This window comes from Microcaecilia unicolor, unplaced genomic scaffold (assembly GCF_901765095.1).
Source record: "Microcaecilia unicolor unplaced genomic scaffold, aMicUni1.1, whole genome shotgun sequence".
NCBI classification, from domain to species: domain Eukaryota; kingdom Metazoa; phylum Chordata; class Amphibia; order Gymnophiona; family Siphonopidae; genus Microcaecilia; species Microcaecilia unicolor.
The window spans coordinates 28,856-56,751 of record NW_021963374.1 but is presented as its reverse complement, the minus strand read 5'-3'; the positions used below and the strand labels follow the sequence as shown (position 1 = coordinate 56,751).

General features: G+C 43.2%; 1 protein-coding gene across 1 annotated transcript in view; it reads left to right on the top strand.

The window, feature by feature from the left end:
• The window catches only part of LOC115459256 (nuclear receptor subfamily 1 group D member 2-like), a 47,737-nt gene extending 30,001 nt beyond the window's left edge, over positions 1 to 17,736 (top strand). The window contains exon 8 of the mRNA XM_030189111.1: positions 16,072 to 17,736. Within this exon, the coding sequence (XP_030044971.1) occupies positions 16,072 to 16,268 (197 nt within the window). The 3' untranslated portion in view covers positions 16,269 to 17,736. The remainder of the gene's footprint in view (positions 1 to 16,071) is intronic.
• The last annotated feature ends 10,160 nt before the right edge of the window (positions 17,737 to 27,896 follow it).

Here is a 27,896-nt window from a genome sequence, read left to right as displayed (position 1 = left end):
GGAACTCGTGCAAAGAGGAAAAGAGCATATCAAATGAACTTCCTGGAACTAAGAATAATTGTCAATACCCTCAGCGCCTTTGACAGGAGTTTTGATTCAAATACACTATCAAATGGCTCATCTTATGTTCTAACACGGCTATGCTGAGCCAGATCAAGGTTTGTCATGCCCGGCATCCTGTCTCTTGACAGCAGCTAGTTCAAGTCACAAGTACCTGGCAGACCACAAAAACAAACAAGGAGAAACTAAATTGTACACTGTGTGCAAGGAGAGATTAAAACCTGGAACTGGATAATCTGGTGCCAGATAATTCCTCTTAGCATCCCAGGGAAACAGGATGTGGTCATAAAGAGAGCCAGCTGATTCCATGAATCTTGCAGATGGTCCTTACACAAGGAGGTACTGGAGTATCCCCATCTTTGAAAGATGCTGTCTATTAGCAGATCTCTTCACGTTGGACAACAAATTTTACTGTTCTTCTCCAAAAGGCCAAACCAGCACAGACTTGCAATGGATGTTTTTTACATTCATTGGGGAACAGATTCTTCTGTATCTCAATTCTGCCTTTATCCAAGACTACAAAAGATAATACAAGTTGGAGTGTCAGTAATATTAATAGCCACATCCATTTCCTTGCCTAAATCATTCCTCAGATAAAACTCTAATTTGACTTGCAGGGTCTCCTTTGATCACATAGGATCAAGGAAGGTCTTTTTTTATTTATTTATTTATTGCATTTGTACCCCACATTTTCCCACCTTTTTGCGGGTTCAGTGTGGCTTACAGTACGTTATGAAGACTGGAAGTACATTTTGTTACAGCTCAGTTATGGATTACATTATGAAGTGTTATGAGACAAGTTTTGTAACAAGGAATATAATAATGGAAAAGATCATTGAGACATTGGAAGGAAAGAACGGGAAACTAAGTGGGGCGATACATTGGAGGGAACCCGCGGGAAACAGGTATGATTGAGGTAAGTTTGCGGGAGATGAGAAGGTGAGGTAGGGGAAGGGAATTCAGAGTGGCTGTAGTGATGCATCGTTGGACAGTGAGTGCGGTTTTATGTGTTATGGTTCTTTCCGTAAATTTCCTCAAAGAGGTGGGTCTTCAGTAGTTTGCGGAAGGTTTTTTGCTCTTGAATCGTTTTCAGGTTGCGTGGCAATGAATTCCAGTACTGCGTGCTCATGTAGGAGAAGGTTGACGCGTGCAGTGTTTTGTATTTCAAGCCTTTGCAATTAGGGAAGTGGAGGTTGAGGAAAGTTCTGGATGATCTTTTGGCGTTTCTTGGTGGTAAGTCTATTAAATCCGACATGTAGGCTGGGGCTTCACCGTGAATGATTTTATGGACTAATGTGCATACTTTAAAGGTAATGCGTTCTTTAAGTGGGAGCCAGTGTAGCTTCTCTCGTAAGGGTTTTGCACTTTCATATTTTGGTTTTCCTAAGATGAGTCTGGCTGCTGTATTCTGGGCTGTTTGGAGTTTTCTCAGTATTTGCTTTTTGCAACCTGCGTATAGTGAGTTGCAGTAGTCCAGATGGCTGAGAACGAGGGATTGCACCAGGCTACGAAAGACGGATCTTGGGAAGAATTGTCTTATTCTTTTCAGTTTCCACATGCAGTAGAACATCTTTTTGGTTGTGTTGTTTGCCTGAGTTTCGAGTGTTAGGTGGCGGTCGATAGTGACTCCAAGGATTTTTAGCGTCTCTGAGATTGGAAGGTTTAGTGTTGGTGTGTTTAAAGCGGTGAATTCTTTCGTGTTGTATTGGGACGTGAGTATCAGGCATTGAGTTTTTTCTGCATTTAGTTTCAAGCGAAAAGCATCTGACCAGGTGTTCATGATGTGTAGACTTAAGTTGATTTCACTGGAGATTTCTTTAATGTCTTTTTTGAAAGGGATGTATATAGTTACATCATCGGCGTAAATATATGGGTTGAGGTTGTGGTTCGATAGGAGTTTCGCCAGGGGGATCATCATTAGGTTGAAAATGGTTGGTGAAAGGGGAGATCCTTGTGGTACTCCACATTCGGGTGTCCAGGCAGCAGACGTGGTTGAATTTGATGTGACTTGGTATGATCGTTGAGTTAGGAACCCCTTGAACCAGTTTAGGACATTTCCTCCAATACCAAAGTATTCAAGTATGTGTAGTAGGATTCCGTGGTCGACCATGTCGAAGGCACTTGACATGTCGAATTGTAGGAGGAGTATATTGTTGCCGGTTGCAATCATTTGTTTAAATTTAGTCATGAGGGTAATCAGTACTGTTTCTGTGCTGTGATTCGACCGGAATCCTGATTGGGCATCATGCAGTATTGAGTGTTTGTTTAGATAATCTGTGAGTTGTTTAGTTACCATTCCTTCGGTTATTTTGGTTGTTAGTGGTATGGATGCTACTGGTCTGTAGTTGGTTAATTCGCTTGCGTTTTTCTTTGTGTCTTTAGGTATTGGGGTGAGTAAAATTTTTCCTTTTTCTTTAGGGAAAAGTCCGTTTTGTAGCATAAAGTTTACGTGGTTCGTTAGGTCTGTTATGAATTGTAGAGGAGCTGATTTCATAAGGTTGTTTGGGCATATGTCTAGTTTGCAGTGAGATTTGGCGTATCTTTTTAGAGTTTTCGAGATGAGATCTTCTGATATTAACTCGAAGTCGGTCCAGGTTCTGTCTGCTGGGTATGTTCCGGCTTCTGGGTCTAGGCATTCTAGAAGTGTGACGTATTCGATAGGGCTGGTGGGTATTTTAAGTCGTAGTTGTATGATTTTCTCTTTGAAGTATTTCGCAAGGTTGTCAACATCTGGTATGTCTTTGCTGTTGTTTGTAACTGGTGTGGTGTCTAGAAGTTTGTTCACAAGGTAGAAGAGTTTATGTGTGTCATTGTAGTTTGGTCCTATTATTGTTTTGTAGTGTGATCTTTTAGTCTGTCTTATGGTGTATTTGTATTTCCTCCGGAGTAGTTTCCAGGCATTTAGTGTTTGTTCATCTCTCTTTTTGTTCCATGCGCGTTCTAGTTTTCTGACTTGTGTTTTAAGTTTTTTCCTCCTTGCCAATCTCCATTCATTAATCCTGATAGCCTGGATGTTGAGCACATACCATGAGCGAGCTGGTCCTTGTCAGTGCTGTTAGATGACATTATCCACAAGTTTATCTTGTTTGTCCATGTGTGTTTGGAGAACCTCCTTTTACAGTAAACAGCTGCACTTTACATGCACCTGCTTTTTGTGCAGGTAGAGGCCTCCTTCCATTGCAGCTAAAATCTACACTACTAGAGAACAGCAATTTCCAGGTCATTCATTTGCTTGGGTAAAATACGGTTTACCCATAGAAATGGCATGTTTAAAAAATAATCTTGAAACTACACATTCCTTGTGTGGGAACTATTCTCACTTAAATTTTAATCACTAAAACAAAAGGGTGTCCCTTGCTTTCAGATTTGAAGTTAATTGTCTGGCCAGGTGAATGTGTTGCCTGACTGAACAGTAAGGTGTAGATGAAATGGAATGCGATCCACCCTCCAGTGAAAAGAGAGGATTCTGTGCATCTGTTTTGTGTAAGGAGCAGTAGCAGAGCAGCCTGTGATGTCAGAGTATCCCTTATTTCTCACAGTGGGGAGAGCTCCTTGCATCGCTGGCCTGCTGCTGCTGGTAGAGAATGGACACTTTCAGTAGCAGTATGGAACACTTTTCACAATAAGGGGGACTCGGTTTCTATCAGTCTAAAACTTGTTTTCACCTGCTTCTCATTCAGCAGCCTCACATTATGAGTGTGGCTTTTTTCCTTTTCAATAACGTCACCCTGCACTTTGTGCTGTCAAACGTAATCCTAAAGAGACAAAGGGTCCTTTCAAAAACACAAATGGAAAACTTGAACGCCTGATTCAGCCTGATGTGTTGTAAAATTAGATATTTTGCGTTCATAGGACATGTGAATTTGTTTTATATAAAGTACGTAAAGCTTTATAACATACAAGAGTGCCTAATATCCCTTTCTCTCCCTTAGAGATCCCGAGTACTTGTCTCAAGCTTTCTTGAATTCAGATGCGGTCTTCGTCCACCGGGAGGCCATTCCATGAAATTCACAATATCCCTGTAATCCCTGTTCTCTGAATGCACCCACCAATCGGGTTTTCAGGATATCCACAATGAATATGTACGAGATTGCACGCACTGCTTCCTTGATATGCAAATCTAATGTAGCTCATGCGTATTCATTGCGGATATCTTGAAAACCCGACAAAGGCATTATAACGGCCTCATTTTTGTTTTCCATTCCTTTCCTAATAATACCTAACAGCTTTCATAGCTGCTGCCACCGCCGTACACCGAGCAGAGGGTTTCAACGTATCATCAATGATGACATCTAGATCCCTTTCTTGGTTGGTGACTCCTAATGTAGAACCTTAGCTATAGTTTGAGTTCCTTTTTTTCCACCTATATCATTTTGCACTTGCTAACATTAAACGTCATCTGCCATTTGGATGCCCAGTCTTGTAAGATCCTCTTGTGATTTAACAACTTTGAATAACTTTGTGTCGTCAGCAAATTTAATTACCTCGCTAGTTACTCCCATCTCTGGATCATTTATAAATATGTTAAAAAGCAACAGTCCCAGCACAGATCCCAGGGGAACCCCACTAGCTACCCTTCTCTATTGAGATTACGAACCATTTAACTCTGTTTTCTATCTTTTAACCAATTTTTAATCCACAATAGACCACTACCTCCTATCCCATGACTCTCCAGTTTCCTCTGGAGTCTTTCAAAGAGGTACTTTTGTCAAATGCCTTTTGAAAAATCCAGATACACTATATTAACCAACTCACCTTTATCCACATGTTTGTTCACCCCTTCAAAGAAATATAATAGATTGGTGTGGCAAGATTTTCCTTCATAAGTCCATGTTGAATTTCCCTTCATAAATTCATGGCTTTGTCTCATTAATCCATGCTTTTGAATATGCGCTGTAATTTTGTTCTTTATAATAGTCTCTACCATTTTGCCTGGCACCGATGTCAGGCTTACCGGTGTAAAATTTCCTGGATCACCTCTGGAACCTTTTTTAAAAATCGGCGTTACATTGGCCACCCTCCAATCTTTTGGTACCATGTGTGATTTTAAAGATAAATTACATATTACTAACAAGAGTTCTGCAAGTTCATTTTTCAATTCTATCAGTACTCTGGGATGAATACCATCTGGTCCAGGAGATTTGCTACTCTTCAGTTTGTCAAATTATGCCATTACATCTTCCAAGTTTATATTCATTCAGTTTCTCTCATCAGCTTTGAATACCATTTCTGGCACCAGTATCTCTCCCAAACCTTCCTTGGTGAGGACCGAAGCAAAGAGTTCATTTACTCTCTCTACTATGGCTTTGTCTGCCCTGAGTGCCCCTTTTACCCCTTGGTCATCTAGCAGTCCAACCGATTCTTTTGCTGGCTTCTTGCTTTTAATATACCTAAAAGAGTTTTTTCTATGTGTTTTTGCCTCCAACACAATCTTTTTTTCAAAGTCCCTCCTTGCCTTCCTTACCATTTGACTTGCCATTCCTTATGCTGATTCTTATTATTTTCAGTCAGATCCTTTTATTTTCTGAAGGATTTTCTTTTAGCTGTAATAGCTTCCTTCACCTTACTTTTTTTAACCATGCTGGCTGTTTGGTCTTCCTTCCTCCTTTTGTAATATATGGAATGTATTTGATCTGTGCTTCCAGGATGGTGTTTTTGAACAGCATCCACACCTGATGTAAATTTTTGACATTCGCAACTGCTCCTCGAAGTTTATTTTTCACCGTTCTTCTAATTTTGTCATAGTCTCCTTTTTTATGTTTAAATCTTTTTATTAAACAAAATACATTCATGTACTGTAGTCATATTACAACTCAAGATATTACCGCATGTTAACTTCTGACAACTACTACTGTCAACGTATTGTCTGATTATTTCTTTTAACAACTTTTAACAACTTTTATTACCCCAGCAATCCCTGTCCCTCCCCCCTCCCTGCTATCCCTTCTCTTCTCACCCCTCCCTCCCACCCTCCCTCCTCTACTCCTCAGTTTAGTGGCTTCCTAGGCATTGCAGGGTCTACCCAAAGTCTCACATATCTAATTAGCAATTAAGTAGTCTCCTCCTGGCTGCTGGCTGCAGAGTGTCCCAAAAGTTACTCCAAATACTTGTCAGGTGTTTACCCGCTTCTGTGTCAAAGTCTTGTACTCCACGCCTTTCTAGTTTCAACATCTCTATCATCTGTACCCTCCATTGGGCCAAAGTTGGTCTTGCACTCTCTCTCCAGTTTGTCAGTAGTACTCTTTTCCCCTGCAACATCATTCTTTGTAAAAATCCCTTCAAGCCCGCAACTCGGCGGCCCACGTTTTTAAAGTCCTCGAATAAGAGCAAGGGTTGTACCGGCACTGCACAGTTCCAATACTTCTCAGTAGCTCCTATCACCGCTCTCCAGAAGCTCTGCACCTGCGGACATGTCCAAAACATATGGCTCAATGTAGCTGGATCTTGGCCACATTTCAAACATGCCCCTGAGGCTCCGAACTTTGCCTTGTATGCTCGGTCAGGCGCCACATAAAGTCTCAGTGCAAACCTGTACTGCAACTCCCAATCACGGGGGAACGTGGCACTTTTCCGTATACTATTCAAGAATCCTGTAAACAGCGTCTCTGTCACTTCCTCTTTAAGGTCTGTCGTCCACTTTTTTGCATAGCCTCTGTAGTCTATGTCCTCTGTTGAGTCCAGGAGGTTTCTGTGAAAGAATCTCAATGGCACCACATTCTGCGCTCCCAAAGTCAATGCCGAGCTGATAACCTCCTGCACGTCCTCGCATAGGTTCATCCAGCCCAATGAGTGTATATAATGTCTCACTTGCATATATGCAAGGGGGTCGATTCTCTGTAGCCCAAACTCTCGCCGCAGTTCTGCCAGACTCTTAAGTTGTCCTTCCTCATCCAGTATCTGATAAAGATATAAAATCCCTCGCGAGTGCCATTCCTCAAATGTTCTAGAAGAGGTTCCCACCGGGAAATCCGGATTATGTTTTAGTGGCAGGAAGGGCGTCGCTGCCGGCGAGAATCTGTGTCGCCTACACAGCCATCTCCATGCTTCCCGCGCTGAGTTGACGAATGGATTTTTCCTGATCTCCAGCTGCGGTTTCCTCCCCGTGGTGTGCAGCAGCCATCCCAGGTGTTCCCTGGGAGACAGTAATGTCTCTATTGCAGTTGGCGTGAAGTGTTGCGTGCCAGCCAGCCAGTCCCTGATGTGTCTTAGTATGCAGGACACTCCTAAGTACCTTACATTCAACAACCCCATTCCCCCATGGGCCCTGGGCTTCTGCAGCACCGATATTGGCAATCTGGGACGCCTTCCCCTCCACAGGAATTCCTGGATCTGTTTATTGAGCTTCCTCTCCTCCCTCCTCCGCATGAACAGTGGCAACATTTGAAATAGATAAAGCCACTTAGGCGCTATCAACATGTTAACCAACGCTATTCGACCCATTAACGAAATGGGGCAGGCGCCCCAGAGTTGCAGAAGCCGTCGGGTTTCCATCAGCATTGGAATTACATTTAGCTTGTACAGTGTAGCCAGGTCCCCTGACACCCGGACTCCTAGATATTTAATATTTCCTTCTGCCCATTCCAGTGGAAATCCCCTTTTCCAACTGTCCCTTATTCTTTTCCCCAATGGCAGCCCCTGCGATTTTGTAAGGTTAAGTTTAAAGCCTGACAGGTTCCCATATGTCTGCAGCACCTCTAATAAACAATTCAGTGATGAGTGGCCTTCATCCAACAGCAGCAATAGATCGTCTGCATAGGCAAGAATTTTTGTTACTGTCCCTTGGATTTTTATTCCCTCTATTCCCTCCTCTGCCCGCACCCTGCACAACAATGGTTCCAATGAGAGCACAAACAGAAGAGGGGACAGAGGGCAGCCCTGCCGAGTCCCACACTTTATGTCTATCTCACGAGTCCTAACCCCATTAATTATGAGCATTGCCTTTGGTGATGAATATAACGTTCTTATGGCCTGCAAACACCACCCCGTTATTCCTACCCACTGCAAAGTTTCGAACATGAAGGGCCAGAGCACCCTATCAAAGGCGCGCTCTGCGTCCAGGCTGGCTATAAGACCACCCTCCCCTTCTACCGTTGCATGAATCACGGTCGCTAGTAGTTTACGCACATTAAGCACTGACTGCCGCCCTCTGACAAAGCCCACCTGACTATCATGGATCAGCCTGGGCAGCAAGGGAGCCAATCTGTCTGCTAATAATCGTGACAAGATTTTTAGGTCTACATTAATCAGTGATATCGGCCTGTACGACCCAGGATTCATCAAATCTCTCCCTCCCTTCGGTATCAGACTGATTAAAGCTGTGTTCGCCTGTGGGGGTAGGGTCTCTTGTTCTATCACTTCGGTGTAATATTCCCATAACGGTCCTATCAACTGATTCCCCAATAATTTATAAAATTCATAGTCTCCTTTTTTAAAAGTTAAATGTATTTTCTGTGTTTACTTACTCCAAAGCCGATATCAAATCTAATCATATTATGATCACTTTTATCAAGTGCCCCAGCACCATTGCCTCCTGCACCAGATCATTCGCTCCACTAAGGACTAAGTCTAGATTTTTTCTTTTTCTTGTTTGCTCCTGTACTAGCTGCTCCATAAAGCAGTCCTTGATTTCGTCAAGGAATTTTACCTCCCTAGCATGCCCTGATGTTACATTTACCCAGTCAATATTGGGATCACCCATTATTATCGTTTTGCCCAGTTTGTTAGCCTCCCTAATTTCCGATAACATTTCTACTTCCAATGGTGTGCTGGTAAATGTTTAACAGGCTCTCTCCCCAGTCTACCTCTGCGCCCCCCTCAAAATTGCAGAGCTGGCTATAGCAGGGGAGACAGCCTGGGGGGGGGGGGGGGGCAATGAAATTACTCCAGGAAAAAAAAATTTAAATGATCCCAGGTTCCAATCTAATTCATGTTTAATGTGGGATAAAATGCCATAAATAAGTAAATAAATAAATATAAACTTTTAACGTTGAGCACCTGATTCTCAGTGGACATATTCCAAACACTATAATGAAAATAAAATGATTTTTTTCTATCTTTGTTGTCTGGTGACTTTGTTTATCTGATCATAAGTACATAAGTACATAAGTAGTGCCATACTGGGAAAGACCAAAGGTCCATCTAGCCCAGCATCCTGTCACCGACAGTGGCCAATCCAGGTCAAGGGCACCTGGCACACTCCCCAAACGTAAAAACATTCCAGACAAGTTATACCTAAAAATGCGGAATTTTTCCAAGTCCATTTAATAGCGGTCTATGGACTTGTCCTTTAGGAATCTATCTAACCCCTTTTTAAACTCCGTCAAGCTAACCACCCGTACCACGTTCTCCGGCAACGAATTCCAGAGTCTAATTACACGTTGGGTGAAGAAAAATTTTCTCCGATTCGTTTTAAATTTACCACACTGTAGCTTCAACTCATGCCCTCTAGTCCTAGTATTTTTGGATAGCGTGAACAGTCGCTTCACATCCACCCGATCCATTCCACTCATTATTTTATACACTTCTATCATATCTCCCCTCAGCCGTCTCTTCTCCAAGCTGAAAAGCCCTAGCCTTCTCAGCCTCTCTTCATAGGAAAGTCGTCCCATCCCCACTATCATTTTCGTCGCCCTTCGCTGTACCTTTTCCAATTCTACTATATCTTTTTTGAGATACGGAGACCAGTACTGAACACAATACTCCAGGTGCGGTCGCACCATGGAGCGATACAACGGCATTATAACATCCGCACACCTGGACTCCATACCCTTCCTAATAACACCCAACATTCTATTCGCTTTCCTAGCCGCAGCAGCACACTGAGCAGAAGGTTTCAGCGTATCATCAACGACGACACCCAGATCCCTTTCTTGATCCGTAACTCCTAACGCGGAACCTTGCAAGACGTAGCTATAATTCGGGTTCCTCTTACCCACATGCATCACTTTGCACTTGTCAACATTGAACTTCATCTGCCACTTGCACGCCCATTCTCCCAGTCTCGCAAGGTCCTCCTGTAATCGTTCACATTCCTCCTGCGACTTGACGACCCTGAATAATTTTGTGTCATCGGCGAATTTAATTACCTCACTAGTTATTCCCATCTCTAGGTCATTTATAAATACATTAAAAAGCAACGGACCCAGCACAGACCCCTGCGGGACCCCACTAACTACCCTCCTCCACTGAGAATACTGGCCACGCAATCCTACTCTCTGCTTCCTATCTTTCAACCAGTTCTTAATCCATAATAATACCCTACCTCCGATTCCATGACTCTGCAATTTCTTCAGGAGTCTTTCGTGCGGCACTTTGTCAAACGCCTTCTGAAAATCCAGATATACAATATCAACCGGCTCCCCATTGTCCACATGTTTGCTTACCCCCTCAAAAAAAATGCATTAGATTGGTGAGGCAAGACTTCCCTTCACTAAATCCGTGCTGACTTTGTCTCATCAGTCCATGTTGTTGTATATGCTCTGCAATTTTATTCTTAATAATAGCCTCCACCATCTTGCCCGGCACCGACGTCAGACTCACCGGTCTATAATTTCCCGGATCTCCTCTGGAACCCTTCTTAAAAATCGGAGTAACATTGGCTTCCCTCCAGTCATCCGGTACTACACTCGATTTTAGGGGCAGATTGCATATTTCTAACAGTAGCTCCGCAAGTTCATTTTTTAGTTCTATTAATACTCTGGGATGAATACCATCAGGTCCCGGTGATTTACTACTCTTCAGCTTGCTGAACTGACCCATTACATCCTCCAAGGTTACAGAGAATTTGTTTAGTTTCTCCGACTCCCCCGCTTCAAATATTCTTTCCGGCACCGGTGTCCCCCCCAAATCCTCCTTGGTGAAGACCGAAGCAAAGAATTCATTTAATTTCTCCGCTACGGCTTTGTCCTCCTTGATCGCCCCTTTAACACCATTTTCGTCCAGCGGCCCAACCGACTCTTTGGCCGGTTTCCTGCTTTTAATGTATCTAAAAAATTTTTACTATGTATTTTTGCTTCCAACGCTAATTTCTTCTCAAAGTCCTTTTTTGCCCTCCTTATCTCCGCTTTGCATTTGGCTTGGCATTCCTTATGATCTATCCTGTTACTTTCAGTTGGTTCTCTTCTCCACTTTCTGAAGGATTGTTTTTTGGCTCTAATGATTTCCTTTATCTTACTGTTTAGCCACGCCGGCTGACGTTTAGTCTTTTTTCCCTTTTTTCTAATACGTGGAATATATTTGTCCTGAACCTCCAGGATGGTGTTTTTAAACAGCATCCACGCCTGATGCAAGTTTTTTACTCTGCGAGCTGCTCCTTTCAGTCTTTTTTTCACCATTTTTCTCATTTTGTCGTAATCACCTTTTCTATAGTTAAACGCTAGCGTACTTGATTTCCTAGTTTCACTTCCTTCAATGCCAATATCAAAACCGATCATATTATGATCACTGTTATCAAGCGGCCCTCGTATCGTTACCCCCTGCACTAGATCATGAGCACCACTAAGGACTAAGTCTAGTATTTTTCCTTCTCTTGTCGGCTCCTGAACTAGCTGTTCCATGAAGCTGTCCTTGATTTCATCAAGAAATCTTATGTCCCTTGCGTGTACAGATGTTACATTAACCCAGTCTATATGCGGGTAATTGAAATCCCCCATTATTATTGTGTTGCCCAGTTTGTTTGCGTCCCTGATTTCCTTTAACATTTCCGCATCCGTCTGTTCGTCCTGGCCAGGCGGACGGTAGTACACTCCTATCACTATCCTTTTCCCCTTTGCACATGGAATTTCAATCCACAGTGATTCCAAGGAGTGTTTTGTTTCCTGCAGAATTTTCAATCTATTTGATTCAAGGCTCTCGTTAATATACAATGCTACCCCTCCACCAATCCGATTCACCCTATCACTACGATATAATTTGTACCCCGGTATGACAGTGTCCCACTGGTTATCCTCCCTCCACCAGGTCTCAGAGATGCCTATTATATCTAATTTTTCATTTAGTGCAATATATTCCAACTCCCCCATCTTATTTCTTAGGCTCCTGGCATTCGCATATAGACATTTCAAACTATGTTTGTTGTTCCTAAGTACATCATGCTTAGTACTTGACAGTATTAATTGGCAATCTTTTGTCTGATTTTTATTGTTATTTAAAGATACCCGATCTACTACAATCTCTTTTGCAACCTCACTATCAGGATACTCTATCTTCCCTGTTATGGTGATATCTTTGAAAGATACCTTATCCCGAACCATGCTCTTTTGAGCGACTGTCGGCCTTCCCCCCATTTCTAGTTTAAAAGCTGCTCTATCTCCTTCTTAAACGCCGATGCCAGCAGCCTGGTCCCACTCTGGTTAAGATGGAGCCCATCCTTTCGGAATAGGCTCCCCCTTCCCCAGAATGTTGCCCAGTTCCTAACAAATCTAAAGCCCTCCTCCCTGCACCATCGTCTCATCCACGCATTGAGACTCTGGAGCTCTGCCTGTCTCTTGGGCCCTGCGCGTGGCACAGGTAGCATTTCAGAAAATGCTACCCTGGAGGATCTGGATTTCAGCTTTCTACCTAAGAGCCTAAATTTTGCTTCCAGAACCTCTCTCCCACATTTTCCTATGTCATTAGTACCCACATGTACCAAGACAGCCGTCTCCTCCCCAGCACTATATAAAATCCTATCTAGGTGACGCGTGAGGTCCGCCACCTTCGCACCAGGCAGGCAAGTCACCAGGCGATCCTCACGTCCACCAGCCACCCAGCTATCTATATGCCTAATGATCGAATCACCAAGTACAACAGCTGTCCTAACCTTTCCCTCCCGGGCAACATTTGGAGATATATCCTCGGTGCGAAAGGATAATACATCCCCTGGTGGGCAGGTCCTGGCTACAGGAGTACTTCCTACTTCACCAGGGTGATGCTCTCCTTCTAGGAGACCTCCCTCCTCCAAGGTAGCACAGGGGCTACCTGACTGGAGGTGGGACTTCTCTACAACATCCCTGTAGGTCTCCTCTATGTACCTCTCTGTCTCCCTCAGCTCCATCAAGTCTGCTACTCTAGCCTCAAGAGAACGGACACGTTCTCTGAGAGCTAGGAGCTCTTTGCATCGGGCACACACATATGACACCTCACCAATTGGGAGATAATCATACATGTGACACTCAATGCAAAAGACTGGATAGCACCCCTCTCGCTGCTGGACTGCTGACTCCATCTTAGTGTTTTTTGAGTTTTTCCGTAATTTAAAACTTGCTAAAGTATTAAGGATATCAGCCTATCACTAACTTACAGTTCCTCCTTTAAACCCCAATCTTCAAGTTCCGAAAGCACAAGCAAAATTTGTTCACTTACCAGAGAAATATCCTCTTCTCCCAGAACTTATTAGAAGGAAAGCTTTCGCGCGTGGCACCTTGAGCAGAGGCCCCGAGTGGATCATGCTGGCCCAGTATCTGATTCTGCTGCTATCTGTCCTCTTAACTCCGTTTCCAGGGCTTCCTCTCCATTTATTTCTTTACTTTCCGCCTTTCTTCTTCATTTCTTGCCCTACATCCGTAAGTAAAAGCTGGGTCCTCCGCAGACTTGACTATCCAGTGGATTCAGCTTCTGCCTATTTTCTCCATCCATGTGCAGTTTTTCTCCTCTCTTCCTTTTCCCTCATCTCATCTCCTTCCTCTCTCTTCCCTCCCCTCCATCCATGTCCAGCATTTCTTCTCTCCCTTCTCTCTCCCCCCTCCATCCATGTCCAGCATTTCTCCTCTCTCCCCTCCATCCATGTGCATCTCCTTCCTCTGTCTTCCCTCCCCTTCATCCATGTGCATCTCCTTCCTCTGTCTTCCCTCCCCTCCATTCACCCATGTCCAGCAATTCTCTTCTCTCCCCTGCCCTCCCCTCCATCCACCCATGTCCAGCGATTCTCTTCCCTCCCCTCCATCCACCCATGTCCAGCGATTCTCTTCCCTCCCCTTCCGCTCCCATCCATGTCTAGCGATTCTCCCCCCAACATCCCCCTTTTTCTTCCTGCCACAGTGCCACCCTGCGTGGTTTAAATCTTTTATTACCTCCATCGAAGCGGCCACGTCATTGAAAGCCCTGCCTGTCTCTAGCCTTCCTTCCATGAGTTCGTTCCCTCAGAGTCCCGCCCTCGCGGAAAGAGGAAATGACATCAGAAGGCGGGACTCTGAGGGAACGAACGGAGGTAATAAAAAAGATTTAAACCCCCCAGGGCAGTGTGGGGCGGGTGCAGGCAAACGAGGGCTGTGAGAGGTGAGGTAAGCGGGGTAAGCATGGCTTTTAGCGCCCTCCTGCCATGTTTACCCCGTTTACCGGAGCAGGCTCGCCGTGCAGAACAACTGGCTCGCAAGATCTTTAAAATTTAACAACCAGCTCTTGTGAGCCGGCGCGAGCCGGCTACAGCACACCACTGTCTACATCTGTCCATCCTGGCCAGGCGGATGGTAGTACACTCCTATCACTGTCCTTTTCCCCTTTACACATGGAATTTCAATCCATAGGGATTCCAAGATGTGCTTTGTTTCCTGCAGAATTTTCAATCTATTTGATTCAAGGCCCTCCTTAACATACAATGTTACCCTCAACCAGTTCAATCCACCCCATCACTACGATACCTGGTATGACAGTGTCCCACTGGTTATCCTCCTTCCACCAGGTCTCAGAGATTCCTATTATATCTAATTTAGTGCAATACATTCTAAGTCTCCCATCTTATTTCTAAGGCTTTTGGCATTCGCATATAGACATTTCAAACTGTTCCTGTTTACATCTTGCTCAGCAGTTGATCGTGTTAAATTGCAATCTTTGGTCTACTGTGGTCTGTATTGCAACCTCGCTATCAGGATACCCTATCTTTCCTGTTTTGGTGATGATACCTTGTTCCGAACCATGCGCTTTTGAATGACTGTCGGTCTTCTCCCAGGTTCTAGTTTAAAAGCTGCACTATCTCCTTTTTAAATGCCGATGCCAGCAGCCTGGTCCCACCCTGGTTAAGGTGGAGCCCATCATTCCAGAATAGGCTCCCCCTTCCCCAGAATGTTGCCCAGTTCCTTACAAATCTAAAACCCTCCTCCCTGCACCATCACCTCATCCATGCATTGAGACACGGGAACTGTGCCTGTCTCTTGGGCCCTGCGCGTGGAACGGGGTGCACTTTGGAAAATGCTACTCTAGAGGTTCTGGATTTAAGCTTTCTACCTAAGAACCTAAATTTGGCTTCCAGAACCTGTCTCCCACATTTTCCTATGTCATTGGTACCCACATGTACCAAGACAGCCAGCTCCTTCCCAGTACTATCTAAAATCCTGTCTCGGTGACACGTGTGGTCCTTCGCACCAGGCAGGCAAATGATCAGGCGATCCTCACGTCCATCAGCCATCCAGCTATCTAGATGCCTAATAATCGAATCACCAACTACAACAACCCTCCTAACCCTTCCATCCTGGGCAGAAGCTCCAGGAGACACATCCTCGGTGTGAGAGGATATTGCACCCCCTGATGGACTGGTCCTGGCTGAAGAATTACTTCCAGCTGCATTGGGTGATGCTCTCCTCTTAGAAGACCTCCTTCCTCCAAGGCAGCACAGGAGCTGCCAGACTGGAGGTGGGACCTCTACAACATTCCTATAGGCCTCCTCTATGTACCTCTCTCTCTCTCCCTCATCTCCTCCAAGTCTCCTACTCAAGCCGTAAGAGAACAGACTCATGTTGTGAGAGCTAGGAGCTCATTGCATCGAGCACACACATATACCTCTGTTTCTGTTTTAAGTGAGGTTTTGTCTGTACTTTGAGTTGATGGGCTGAGGACAGTGGAACTCTTGAAAGTGAGTCAAAATTGTATTGCATTGATGTAGCAAAAAATGTTGACTATAATTTGTTTTGAATTTATTTCTACATATGTAAGTTGATTTAACATATTTAAAACTTCTTGTTTATAACTGAGATGTGCTGTAGTTATTTTCTAAGATGGCCGATTTTGCTTTTCAATCTCTTCCCCTTTCTTTCCTCGTAGATCGATCGGGCATAGAAAATGTAAACTCGGTAGAAGCCCTGCAGGAAACGCTGATCCGTGCATTAAGGACCTTAATCATGAAAACGCACCCCAACGAAGCAACGACATTCACCAAGCTTCTCTTGAAGTTGCCCAATCTCCGCTCACTTAACAACATGCACTCGGAGGAGCTCCTGGCCTTTAAGATTCACCTTTAGGCCTTTGACTGACCAGCTTGAAGTTTTAACCTTTTCTTTTGCGATCTGTGCCAGAATGCTTGATTTAGTGTGTTTGTGCTGCTCATGGAGATAAGTGCCAATCTATGACATATTAAGGTTTTATCTGAAGCTCCAGCAGTGTAGCGGTGGAGTACTGGTCAACCACCCAGCAGGCCTTAGTATGATCCATAGAGGGGTTGAGAAGGGGATATGCAGCACCTGTGTTGTATAGCCTTGGAATCTCATGGCAGTGCCAACTTGAATGCATGATTAGTGCCTATAGAGTTATACTGACTCTGGTCATTTGTGAAATATAATCTACACCAACTTGTGTGTGTATGCATGCATTTTGTACACACTTGTATTATGTATATAGAGTATGTATATATATATTTATGTGTACATATATAAATATATTTCTACATATAACTTCACAATATTTTAAACTGTGAAGGGAGTTAAACTTTTTTTTCCTTCTTTTTCAACTGTTCTGTAAAGTCATTGAAAGAACAATATAGGCATATCTATAATGTGTGAAGATGTATATATGAATCATAGAACGGCGGTGCTCAGTGTCGTGCTGCTGAATGGTTTCCCACCCTTGTTTCAAAGCATGAGAGACCAGACATAGCTCTCTCTGACATCTGTTGCTACAGTCAGTGTTGTCACACTGGTGGCCAGTGGTTAAAATGTGAAATGGACACAACCAAAATGCTATCGCCCACTGCAAAAGAAAACTGAAGAACTAGCAATATGGGCATGGCCATTCTTCTTTAAAAAAAAAAAAATGAAATCAGTTTGTCTCACTACTGCTGTGATCGTTGTTTTAAATGGGGAAGATTTGCTGCTCAAGGAAATTTCGACTCGTGTGACCTTGTATTTGCTGCATGTCTTCTAGGTGTTATGTCATTACAGCACTTAAGCATACTTGAAGAGCAAGTGCACACTACAATTTACAAGTCACTTTCCCCCTAGTGCTGTACCCAAAACAGTGCATTGTGTTCCCAGGTTGCTTACTGAGGAGAGACAGCAGAGCTTGTGCTGTGTTGCATCCACTTGGGACTCCTAGTTCTTCTACCATTCCAGGCCTGCTTATTCCTGCCAGAGCTCTCTTGTTCTTCACTGTGGCAAGCTGAGAAATAACATTATATTTATTTTCTTTTTTAAACAAAAGCTTAAAAAAATATATATAAAGCACTGTTGGGAGAGCATTTTCCTTTTGTTGTTCCATCACATGGAAATAACACCTGGTCAGAATAAAAATTAGCTCTCAAAGTGAAATGCCGATAACACATGCTCAAACATTTACTTCCCCGCAATTTTAGCAAAGCATGAAAACATTTCTGAGCAAAGCAATCATTTAAACCCCTAAAGGAATGAAAGCACCACCCAAGCTGACTGGTTGTGGGGGAGGAGGGAACAGGAACTAACAGTGCTGTGAACATTTCAGGAGAGAGGTTTTTTGGAAGAGGCCTCAGGAAAGGAATACCTGCATGGAGAGAGAACTGTACTATTCCTGGTTCATAATGATTTAACACCTACATTTCCTGTTCAGCCTGATTTCAAAGATGAAAAGATCTAATTATTTTGATGTCAGACCTCAAATGAAGATCCTTTAAACAATATGTCTCTTAATTTCATGTCATTGAGCTTCTATGCATATAGGGTTATGCAGTCAAAGCATCCTTTGCTTCTAGCCAGGTTAATATTCTTAAGCAGTTCACCATGTTGTGAAACTCTCTGGTGCGGTGTCATAGCGATATGGAAAGTACTCCAGCTTTAAGAAAGCATTTTGTGAGCAAAGTGACTTACTTTGATATTTTCTGTCACATTTATTTGATATTTGTTTAAACACCTCTGTCCAGTTGTCCTTAGGTTCTAGAGGAATACCAAAAATTGCAATTCTGTAAGTGGGTGCCTGTATTTACATGCCACCTATGAGTGTAAAGGTACAGGGTAGCGCTACTTTTCTAGGTGAGTGTATACTTAAGCACAGCAAGTGACTGCAAAGTGACCAAGTGCTATTAGTGACATAGCATGTTAAATGCAAGGGGGATGTTCAAATGGGAGGGGCATGGGTGGTGCTGCAATTTATAGAATAAGTTATATGCAGTTACATCAGGTCTATGGCTGGTGTAACTGTGGATACCCATATTTAGGAGCACCAGTAGCAGGTGTCTCTAGTATTCTGTAATGGAATCTGGACATCCACATGTCGTAATAAAACAGGCCAGGAGAGTAGCTAGGTGGGGTCTCGGGGGCAAGGGCCCCTGCAAATTTAGCCCTAGCCCCTCTGCTTTCACACACACACACACACCCGCCAGCTGAAGTCCTCTTCAGCGCCGGTCTTTGAGTCCAGTGCGTTCGCTGATCTGGATTCTGTTTTTGTGAGTCCTGAGGTCCTGCACGTAGGAATGTGCAGGACGTCAGAACTCACAGAAACAGAATCCAGATCAGCGAACACACCGGGCTCGGAGACAGGCGCTGAAGGGGACTTCGGCTGGTGGGGGATGGGGACCCTCGCCAGCAAAGGTACGTGGCGGGGGAGGGTTGGCGGTGCCATGGGGGGGGGGGGGGTCAAAAGTGGCGGAGGGGGCAGTGGTACCCGGGGGGGGGGGGGGCTAAAATGTGCCCCCCTCACCTCAGGCTCTGGACCTCCTTCCCACCAAAGTCTGGTTACGCCCCTGGAACAGGTTCTTTCCATGGAGTGTTAGGGTGCCTAACAGCAAGTACCTTCGTAGAGAATTGTCTCTAAAGGGCTGGATTCTATATAGGGCGCCTGAAAATTCCACACAGAAAAACAAAATACACCTAGGCATATTCTCTATGCCTAAATTGTATAGAATAGCTTACATTTCCGAACGGTATATAGAATATGCTGAGCGGCTCTCCACACATCCAAATTTAGTCATGGCCATTTTACTTGGCATAAATCCTGACACCTAAATTAGGCGCAGAGAGGATGTATTCTATAACAATGTGCATAGATTTTAGAAATGGCCATGCCATGCCTTCTTTTCAACTGTGCGGCTTAGAATATAGGCACACCACGTTACAGAATATGATTAGCGAGTTGTGTGTGTAAATCTTAATGCCAATTAGTGCTAAGTGCTTGTTAACATCCACTTGACAGCACTGATTAGCTAATTAACCAATTAAGTTACATGCTTCAATTTGTGCGTGGAAATAAAGGTGCAATATATATAGAATGTGGCAGAAAGGGTCTGCTCACACCTTTTACCATATCAGCTTTATGTGCATATTAACTGCTGAAATAGGTCTCCTGTACAACATTTGAAGTTCTAAGTACTGTACCTAGAAACTGATAGACTTGACATAATAGTAATAGCTGACCAATTATATGTGTTTTTTAAAGTCACACATGAAATAGGGGCATTAATACCATGGCATTGAGTGATTCTTTTCATACAAGTAGTATGTTTGTAATATGTATGTGTTTGTGCATACCTATTTTTTTTAATGAACTGGAGAAAAGATTTCTATGATGCAGGAAAGCTGCAATATCTTATTGGCACACTAATCTCTCATAATGATCCTGCTATCACTATCAGGTTATCTGTAGTGAATAAGCATGAGATTAAATTTGGATACATTGCAGAAGACCCAGTATATGTAAATGCATGTTATGCCTAGTCATTGTGACTGTCCTGTAAACCTGGCTGGCTGTGGGATCCCAGACAGGGCTTGGGAAGGCTTGCCCAAATTCCATTCCTCCTTTCAGCAATGGAGGGCTTGGCTGGGTTGCATTTGCTTAAACCTTGAGGTGTTAAAGTGTAAGCATATCTCTTATTACATTAAAAATAAAAATAAAAACACTGTCTTCTAACCTTCATTTCCAGCAGTAAACAAGTACTGTATTTTGCCAAGTTACCAGTGTTGCCTGGATCAATCATTGTAAAGCAAGCGGTAGTAATTTCCAGTAGATTAACTTGCTTATCTTATGTGTATTACTTATACTGCAGTATGTCAGCTGAGTGTAAACAGATTTATTACTTAAAAGTATATCTAGGGGCTGCTTTGGTTTTTCTTCTTTTTGTTTTCTATTATTTTTGCTTCTGGGAAATACGAGTTAATGTTGGTTGCAGTCTTGAAAAATCTTTGATTATGAATTGTTCCTGAGATAACAGTAAAAATGAATCAAAATGTAACATGGATGGATGACAGTATAGGCAAGACATGTTAGCCAAGCATATACCAAGAGAGAGATGTGACATTTTATCCTGCTAACTGTATATATGGGGGGAGGAGGAGGAGAAAATAAAATGGACTTCTGATCTAAGTGTGTGCTTTGCGTTTCTTCCTTTCTTTAATATTCTCTCAGTGAAAGCTTTGTTTCTGCCAATCTACAGTCACATCTCCAGTGTTTGATACATTTTTCTTCCAGACGCTGTAGAAATCCAGTGCTTAGCTGTGAGCAGAAGAGCAAGGGATGAAGTATCCACCTAGTGGTTAGAACAGCAGATTGTGAAACAGAGAAGCTGGATTTCAAATCCTGCTGTTTACACGAATGCTTCTCATGCTCTCAGATAAGCATGGCCAGCGTTGGGGGGAGAGAAGAGCAACGGCAACAAATGGGACCCCTGGTTCTGCATCTCTTGCCTTCTGCCGCAGTCTGACATGTCCCTCCCTCCTTTCCCCTAGTTTACCTTAAAACATTTTTTTCTTGCCATGGATCAGCTGTCAATATGAAGGAATGTAACTTTTGCTCTGGGGTTGCGCAATCCTATCTTTTTACATGGGAAGGGGCTTAGCCTTCTGGAACATGTCCTGGATGCAGACATCTTTTTTACATATGCTTCACTGAGGCAACGGATGAGTGCTCAGGGGGGCGATTGATTTGCTTATTGCCGGTTAAAACATTACATAAGTTTCCTAAATAGGGATTTGCTTTGTCTCCAACTGAGGGAAAGACGAGGTTTGTTTGTTTTTAATTCAATTTCAGAATTTACTACCTCTATTTCTATAAAAGGGGGTGATGAAGATCTGTCCCAGGTAAAACAAAGGTGAGAACGTGACTTGGGGAGAAGTCTGGGACAGTGGACCTTGATCAATAATTTAAAAGGTCTAGCAGGGGTGACTTTCAATGCAGGATACCGAGAATGTTATTTCAGGGTGCAGCACCACTGTACTTCAGGAACAGCTGTGTAAGGCAGGGGGCATAGCAGCACCAATTCGTGGCAACTGTCAGAATGCAGACAATAATTTCTACCACTTTGATTACTCTGTAATTCAGGAGTTCTGGAGACAGGTTATGTAATACATGGCTACTATTTTGGCCTGCAGGGTTGAGGTTGCCTGAACAATTATTATTGAATAAACCAGGTTCATTTCAGGGAAAAGATATGGGTGGACATTTTCGTAAACTGCCTGCTGGCATGAAAGTGTATTTTGCAATCATGTCTCTGCAGTCTCCTCCAGTGTTTTTTTGGCACTGGAGGAATCAAATACATTTGCGGATTGGTTGGGAGGTGAGGGAAGCTTGGGGTTCCTCTAAGCAAAAGAAATGTTTTCTGCATACCTGGACCCCATATTTCCAGTCATTGACACCTCTTGGCTGGAGCCTTATTTTGAATACCTTATGACTTAAACTTGTCTGGTTTTATTATTCCATACAGCTGTGTTATAAAATGGTCCCCTGGAATAGGTAGAGAGGGGGATATCGACCCAGAAGGCCTTGTCTCTTATAGCCTTCTGGGGTTAAAGTATAATTGGCCATGGGGCACCTTATGGGAGGAAGGGGGGTGTAGTTATTGTATTTAAGATTCAAATGTTGATGTTTCCGAGCACTGATAGTGTAGGTTTGTTGATAAGAAAATTTCAATAAAAATGTATATTTCTTCACAGAGGTGGAAAATATACAAAGCAGATCGTTGATGGATAAAAATGATTTTAATAATAAATTAGAATATGCATACAATAGCCCGACACAGGCCGTGTTTCGCCCTACTGGGCGAAACACGGCCTGTGTCGGGCTATTATATGCATATTGTAATTTATTATTAAAATCATTTTTATCCATCAACGATCTGCTTTGTATATTTTCCATCTTGGAGCTTGCAGATCGTCTGCCCCTTTGTTTCCTTGGACCCTGTTTCTTCACAGAGGTCATCGGCAGTGACACGGATTCTAATACACTGCATGCCACTGGCCGTAGAACTTTCCCTGATGTAACTCCTGTTTCAGCAGCAGAGGAAAAGCACCAGGGCTGGCAGAAGGCAATGCATTAGAATCATTGCTGCTGCTTGGCAATTCTTGTGAAGAAAAGTGTTTTCCAGTATGTAGCTTCCCACTATTCCAGAACCTGTGGGATAGTTGTCAGCATCACCTAACCTGAAAGCCTAACTGAGGCTTCTGGGCCTACTCAGAGTGAGAGAATGCAAGCAGCTCTGACCACTGGCTCCCCCTCCCCCCCCCCCCCAGTCTGATCTCTGGGAATGTCAGTGTAAGTAGGGCATAGTTGCAGCACATTTTAACACCTGTGCTTCCCAAGCAATAAAAGAGACCAGAACCAGTGCTCAGGAGAACAATAGGAAATAAACCACTGTCTCCATAAACTCTGCCTTAATAGGAATTCACACCTCCTTGGTAATCAGGAGAGTAGGATCAAACAAACCAAATTATATCATAGGTGCTGGGAATAGAAAATGTTCCACACTATGTGGAAGCTCAAACATATAAAACCAGGGATTCATTCCGCAACATGATCCAAACCATGGTGCTAATCCATGTAGACTACTGCAATAGTATTTACATAGGCTGCAAACATCAAATCATAAGAAAACTACAGACAGCACAAAACACGGCTGCCAGACTCATCTTCGGAAAAACATGTTTTGAAAGCGCAAAACCCTTCCTAAGAAGCTTACACTGGCTTCCTATTAACGCTTGCATAACATTCAAAATATGCATAATAGTCCACAGAATCATCTATGGACTCCCACCAGATTACATGACAGAACTTATTGATCTACCAATAAGAAACGTGAAGAAAACAGCAAGAACCTACCCAACCCTTCACTACCCCAATTGCAAAGGTATAAAATACAAATCTTCACATACTGCCAGCCTCTCGTTTATAGGCACACAACTTTAGAACTCACTATCCAAAGACCTGAAACTCACAGAAAACTACCTACAATTCAGAAAAAAACTGAAAACACATCTTTTCAAGAAGTCTTTCCCTCCTGGATCTGCCTAATCCCACACCACCTTATATCACGAAAAGTTCAGAAGTGGAAAAAAATATTAACCTCTCTCACAATATACTAATATATCAACCTAAGCGTTTATTGTACTTCTGTATTATGTACTAGACTTCTACAAATCTAAATTTTGTAACCGCCTTTTTAGTAATGTGTAAGCCACATTTAACCTGCCATACGGTGGGAAAATGTGGGATACAAATGCAATAAATAAATAAATAATAAATACATACTTGTTCTCATGTATGCATGTGATAATGTTTGAATAACATACTTATGGCTATGATTTCTGAACATGCAGTATCATTAAAGGACAGACTTTTAAATGGCTGGTTGGATATATATTCTAATCTGAACATTGTTAAATGTTTCAGACATATCTATTGTCTTTCTCCCTTTCACAGACCCCTCAACACCCACAACTCCGCTTTCATCTCCCTCCATGATCCCCTCCTAACAGAAAGAATGCAAAACTTAGATTTAATAAAACCATATAAACTTCACAAGTTTGCAATTTTTTTCAATAGTGATTGCTATTGTTTTGTTCTGACCAATATGGTAGCAAGCTCTGCCCGCTGCCTTCAACTCAGATAATGAGCCAGATAGGCTCGTGCTGTCCCCTGTCATTAAAACTCCTTGGTATTTCCCTATCCTGGCTGGCCTCTGTTTGAAAGCCTCAGAGGAAGTTGGATCCCAATCCACACAGGTGTGCTGAGGATAGGCTTGCAGTCGTGATTGGAGAAAGGCAACTCTTAGAGCAGGGCTACTCAAATGGCAGACCGCGGTCCACAGTCTGGCACCCAGAGTCCTCCGGTGTGGACCACTGGGGGTGCCAATGTTTATTCTGATGCCGCAACAGGGCAGACTGACCCCCTCAACCCCCTCCTCTGACTCCAGGTCCAGTGCTCCCTACTTTAAATAATTTTCCTTCCCAGGTCTCCAGCAGCGATTCATGCAGGCTTTTTGCTGTGTTGTGCTTGGGTGGGGCAAAGCAGAGAGCAGACTTTGGGCTCAGTGGCAGATGGCCTTTGTGAATCGCTGCCTCTGCCAGGAACTTAGGTGGGGAAATGATTTAAGGTAGGGCGCGCTGGACCCTAGGGCTAGAGGAGGGAGTTGAGGGAGAGATGCAATGAGGTATTGGACATGGAGAAAGAGGGGAGAGAGCTCCACTGCACAGAGGGAGGGAGAGAAGGTAAACCAGATGGAAGGATGTTGGACCCAGGGCTAGAGAAGAGGGCAGGAGATATACTGGACAACGGGAGGAAGGGAGATGGAAAAAGATATTGGACCTGGATGAAGAGGGAGAGAGGAAAAGTAAGGATGACCATCATGGAACGAGAGGAAAAAAAAGAGAAAAGCAGAAAAAAAGACACTGGGACCAAAACAAATGGAAAAACACAATGCCTGTACAACAAAGATAGAAAAAGAGTAATTTATTTGTTATTTATTGATTTTTTTATGTCCGTGGTAGTTTGTGGACCCCAGGTTTCAAACAGCTGAAGTTTACGGACATTCACTCAAAATATTTGAGTAGCTGTGTCTTAGGGTTTTGCTTGGAGGAGCTCCCTCAAAGCAATCAGCACTGATTTGTCAGTTTTTATGGACAACTCCATAGCTTTACCTTTGACACCATTTATTTTAGCCTATTTAGAGTTAAAAGTTACCAGGAACTGTAAGTACTCTTGGTAGTGGCGTCTCTAGACAGAAATATGTGGGTTGGCAGCAGGGAGGCAAGCTAGGTATGGGGAGTGCAAGCCAAAGTGACATTTCACACATCATACCTTCTCCCTCTCCCCCCCCCCCCCCCACACACTTTTAAATTAGCATGACAATTGATAGCATCATTCAACAAATCCTTCTGTACTCTCTACAGGATTGCTCAGAATCTTATATAAACCCTGAAGGTCCAGTTCTATAATTACAAACTTCATATTCCCCCAAAATGGAGACATGCCATACAAAAAAAAAACATTCAAATTGTGATTATCACTTCATGAATCAGCACATACTCCTTCCACTGCCAGATACTTTGTTTAAAGCAGACAATTTTTAATTTGTGTGGTGACTCTATAGGATGTGCAGACCACTAGTCCTGAGTATTTTTATTTTGGGTGACAAGGGCAGCCCTTGCCACAGAGCCTGCTTTCAAACAGGCCAAACACTTAACACGAAACCCTGCAAAAAAGACTCACAAAACCTGTACAGGAAAAATTACCAAGCCATAATAGCCCTGACCCACCTATGAAAAGACAGTGTTATTTATTTATATTTGTACCCCACACTTTCCCACTCATGGCAGGCTCAATGCAGCTCACATGGGGCAATGGAGGGTTAAGTGACTTGCCCAGAGTCACAAGGAGCTGCCTGTGCCTGAAGTGGGAATTGAACTCAGCTCCTCAGTTCCCCAGGACCAAAGTCCACCACCCTAACCACTAGGCCACTCCTAAATATTAGACTGGGCCCTAGAGTACCAGTAAACTTACTACTGGGAAACTACACAGACACTACATGGCACGAGCCTCAGATTTTTTTTTTTTTTAATTAAATTTTAACTTCTTGTCTTGTTCCTTCTTTGAGGATCTTCCCATTTACTGAGGCCTGAGTAAAACGTACATCTTCTCTCTCTTACATTATCTATAACCTCAGATAACCAAAAGCAGCATTTTTCTGGGCCTCCTTATATGGACACTATGAGCCAGGATACTAAGAATGTTTTATTATTGAAGTTATGAGTGGTTTTCCCCTTTGTTATATATAATTTATTTTTTAAAGTCATTATTCAAGTGTTATATGCTTTATTTGATGAAGTTAGTTATTGATGTATTTAAGTTTTTAGTTCTGTAATGTTACCCCTGAATCACTCTAATGAAATGTGGCACCATAGTGGGTTATATTCCTGGATGTCAATAAAGAAGTTTTGATCTACTGGTGCAGGGTGCTTTCTTCTTCTACCAAGAAGAATGTGCATCCAAAACTTGAAGCAGGAAAAAAAATGGGAAGACCTGCTCATTCTGCTCAGTGCTCACTCATTGCAATTGAATTTGATGGGAAATATTTTGACAAAATAAGCAAGAAAAAAAATGGCAAAACTTGCCCTTTTCAGTACCATTAAGAACCCTGGTTTTATTAATTTATTGTTGGCAAATAAATAACATACTGCAGAATAGGTCAGGTTTCACCATTTTACAGCTCCCAGACAAAACATTCTCCTGTCAAAGTTTATGATAATTTTTTTTCACAAACTTTGTAGAATTTTCATGAAACAATTTATGCTATAATTAGCCAGACTCATTTAGGGGGTCTTTTACAAAGGAATGGTAGCATTTTTAGTGTGCGCTAAATGCTAGAGACACCTATAAGAATATATGGGCGTCTCTAGCGTTTAGTGTGCGCTAAAAATGCTAGCACACCTTTTAAAAGGACCCCCTTAATAATTTGGCTGCTGTAGTAAGTGGTGAACTGAAGACAGTAGGAAGTAAAAAGCTTATTTTTTGGAGAGTAAGGTATTGAGCTTTTATAGCTCAGCACAAAAGGGCTTTTTAGGAGGCTAATTAAGTTACTGGTTTGAATAATTTGGAAGGGCTAATTAAAGGTTTGCTAAGTGAGCTTAGGAACCAAGTGTAACGGTTTGGGTGAGTGTGAGCAATTTGATCGGAAGGTTGGGGTTAGGGTTGATCACAGGTTGTAAGAGGTTGAATTTCATGCTCTAGGAGGACTGGTAAGTGGGAGTATTCCCTAGGTTAAGGAGGTTAGGTTACCTAGGTGTGGTAAAAGGCAAGCTTTTATCAAAGGAGTCAGCTACCTGCTGCATAAGTCCCACAGGTTACTGAGCACTGTAGTAAATGAATAGTATTGATTGCAAGGCACCTTGCATGCAGAGTTATTGCAGTGGCCCAGGAGCATCGAGCTTCACAGCTGCGACCCCCATGCTCCCAGAATGGAGCCTAAAGTGGTTATTGCCTTCCACCCCCCTCCCCCACCATCAGCGGGCCTACCAGCCCTGTACCGTGGTCGTCTGGCAAGATTGATCCCAGTCATTTCTGCCCTGCTGATGCTGTCTCCAAAATGGCGCTCCTAACAAGAGTCTTGCGCTAGTACTACAAAGAATCATGTTTCCATATAGGAAACCTGACCTCTAGCAGTGGTAGCACCAGAATATTGCTAGGGATTCAAATTTGGAGACAGTGCTAGCAGGGCAGGAGTGAATGGGGATTGCTTCTTCCTGAATGCCTGAAGACCACTGGACCATCACCAATACAGTGCTGGTAGGCTTACTAAGATAGTGGGGGGTGGAGGAAGGGCACAGCTCCTTCAGACTCCAGCCCAGGAGCATCAGGCCACAGCTTTGAGGCTCGGCCCCTTTAGACTCTAGGCCAGGAGCACTGGGTGGCAGCTTTGAAGCCCA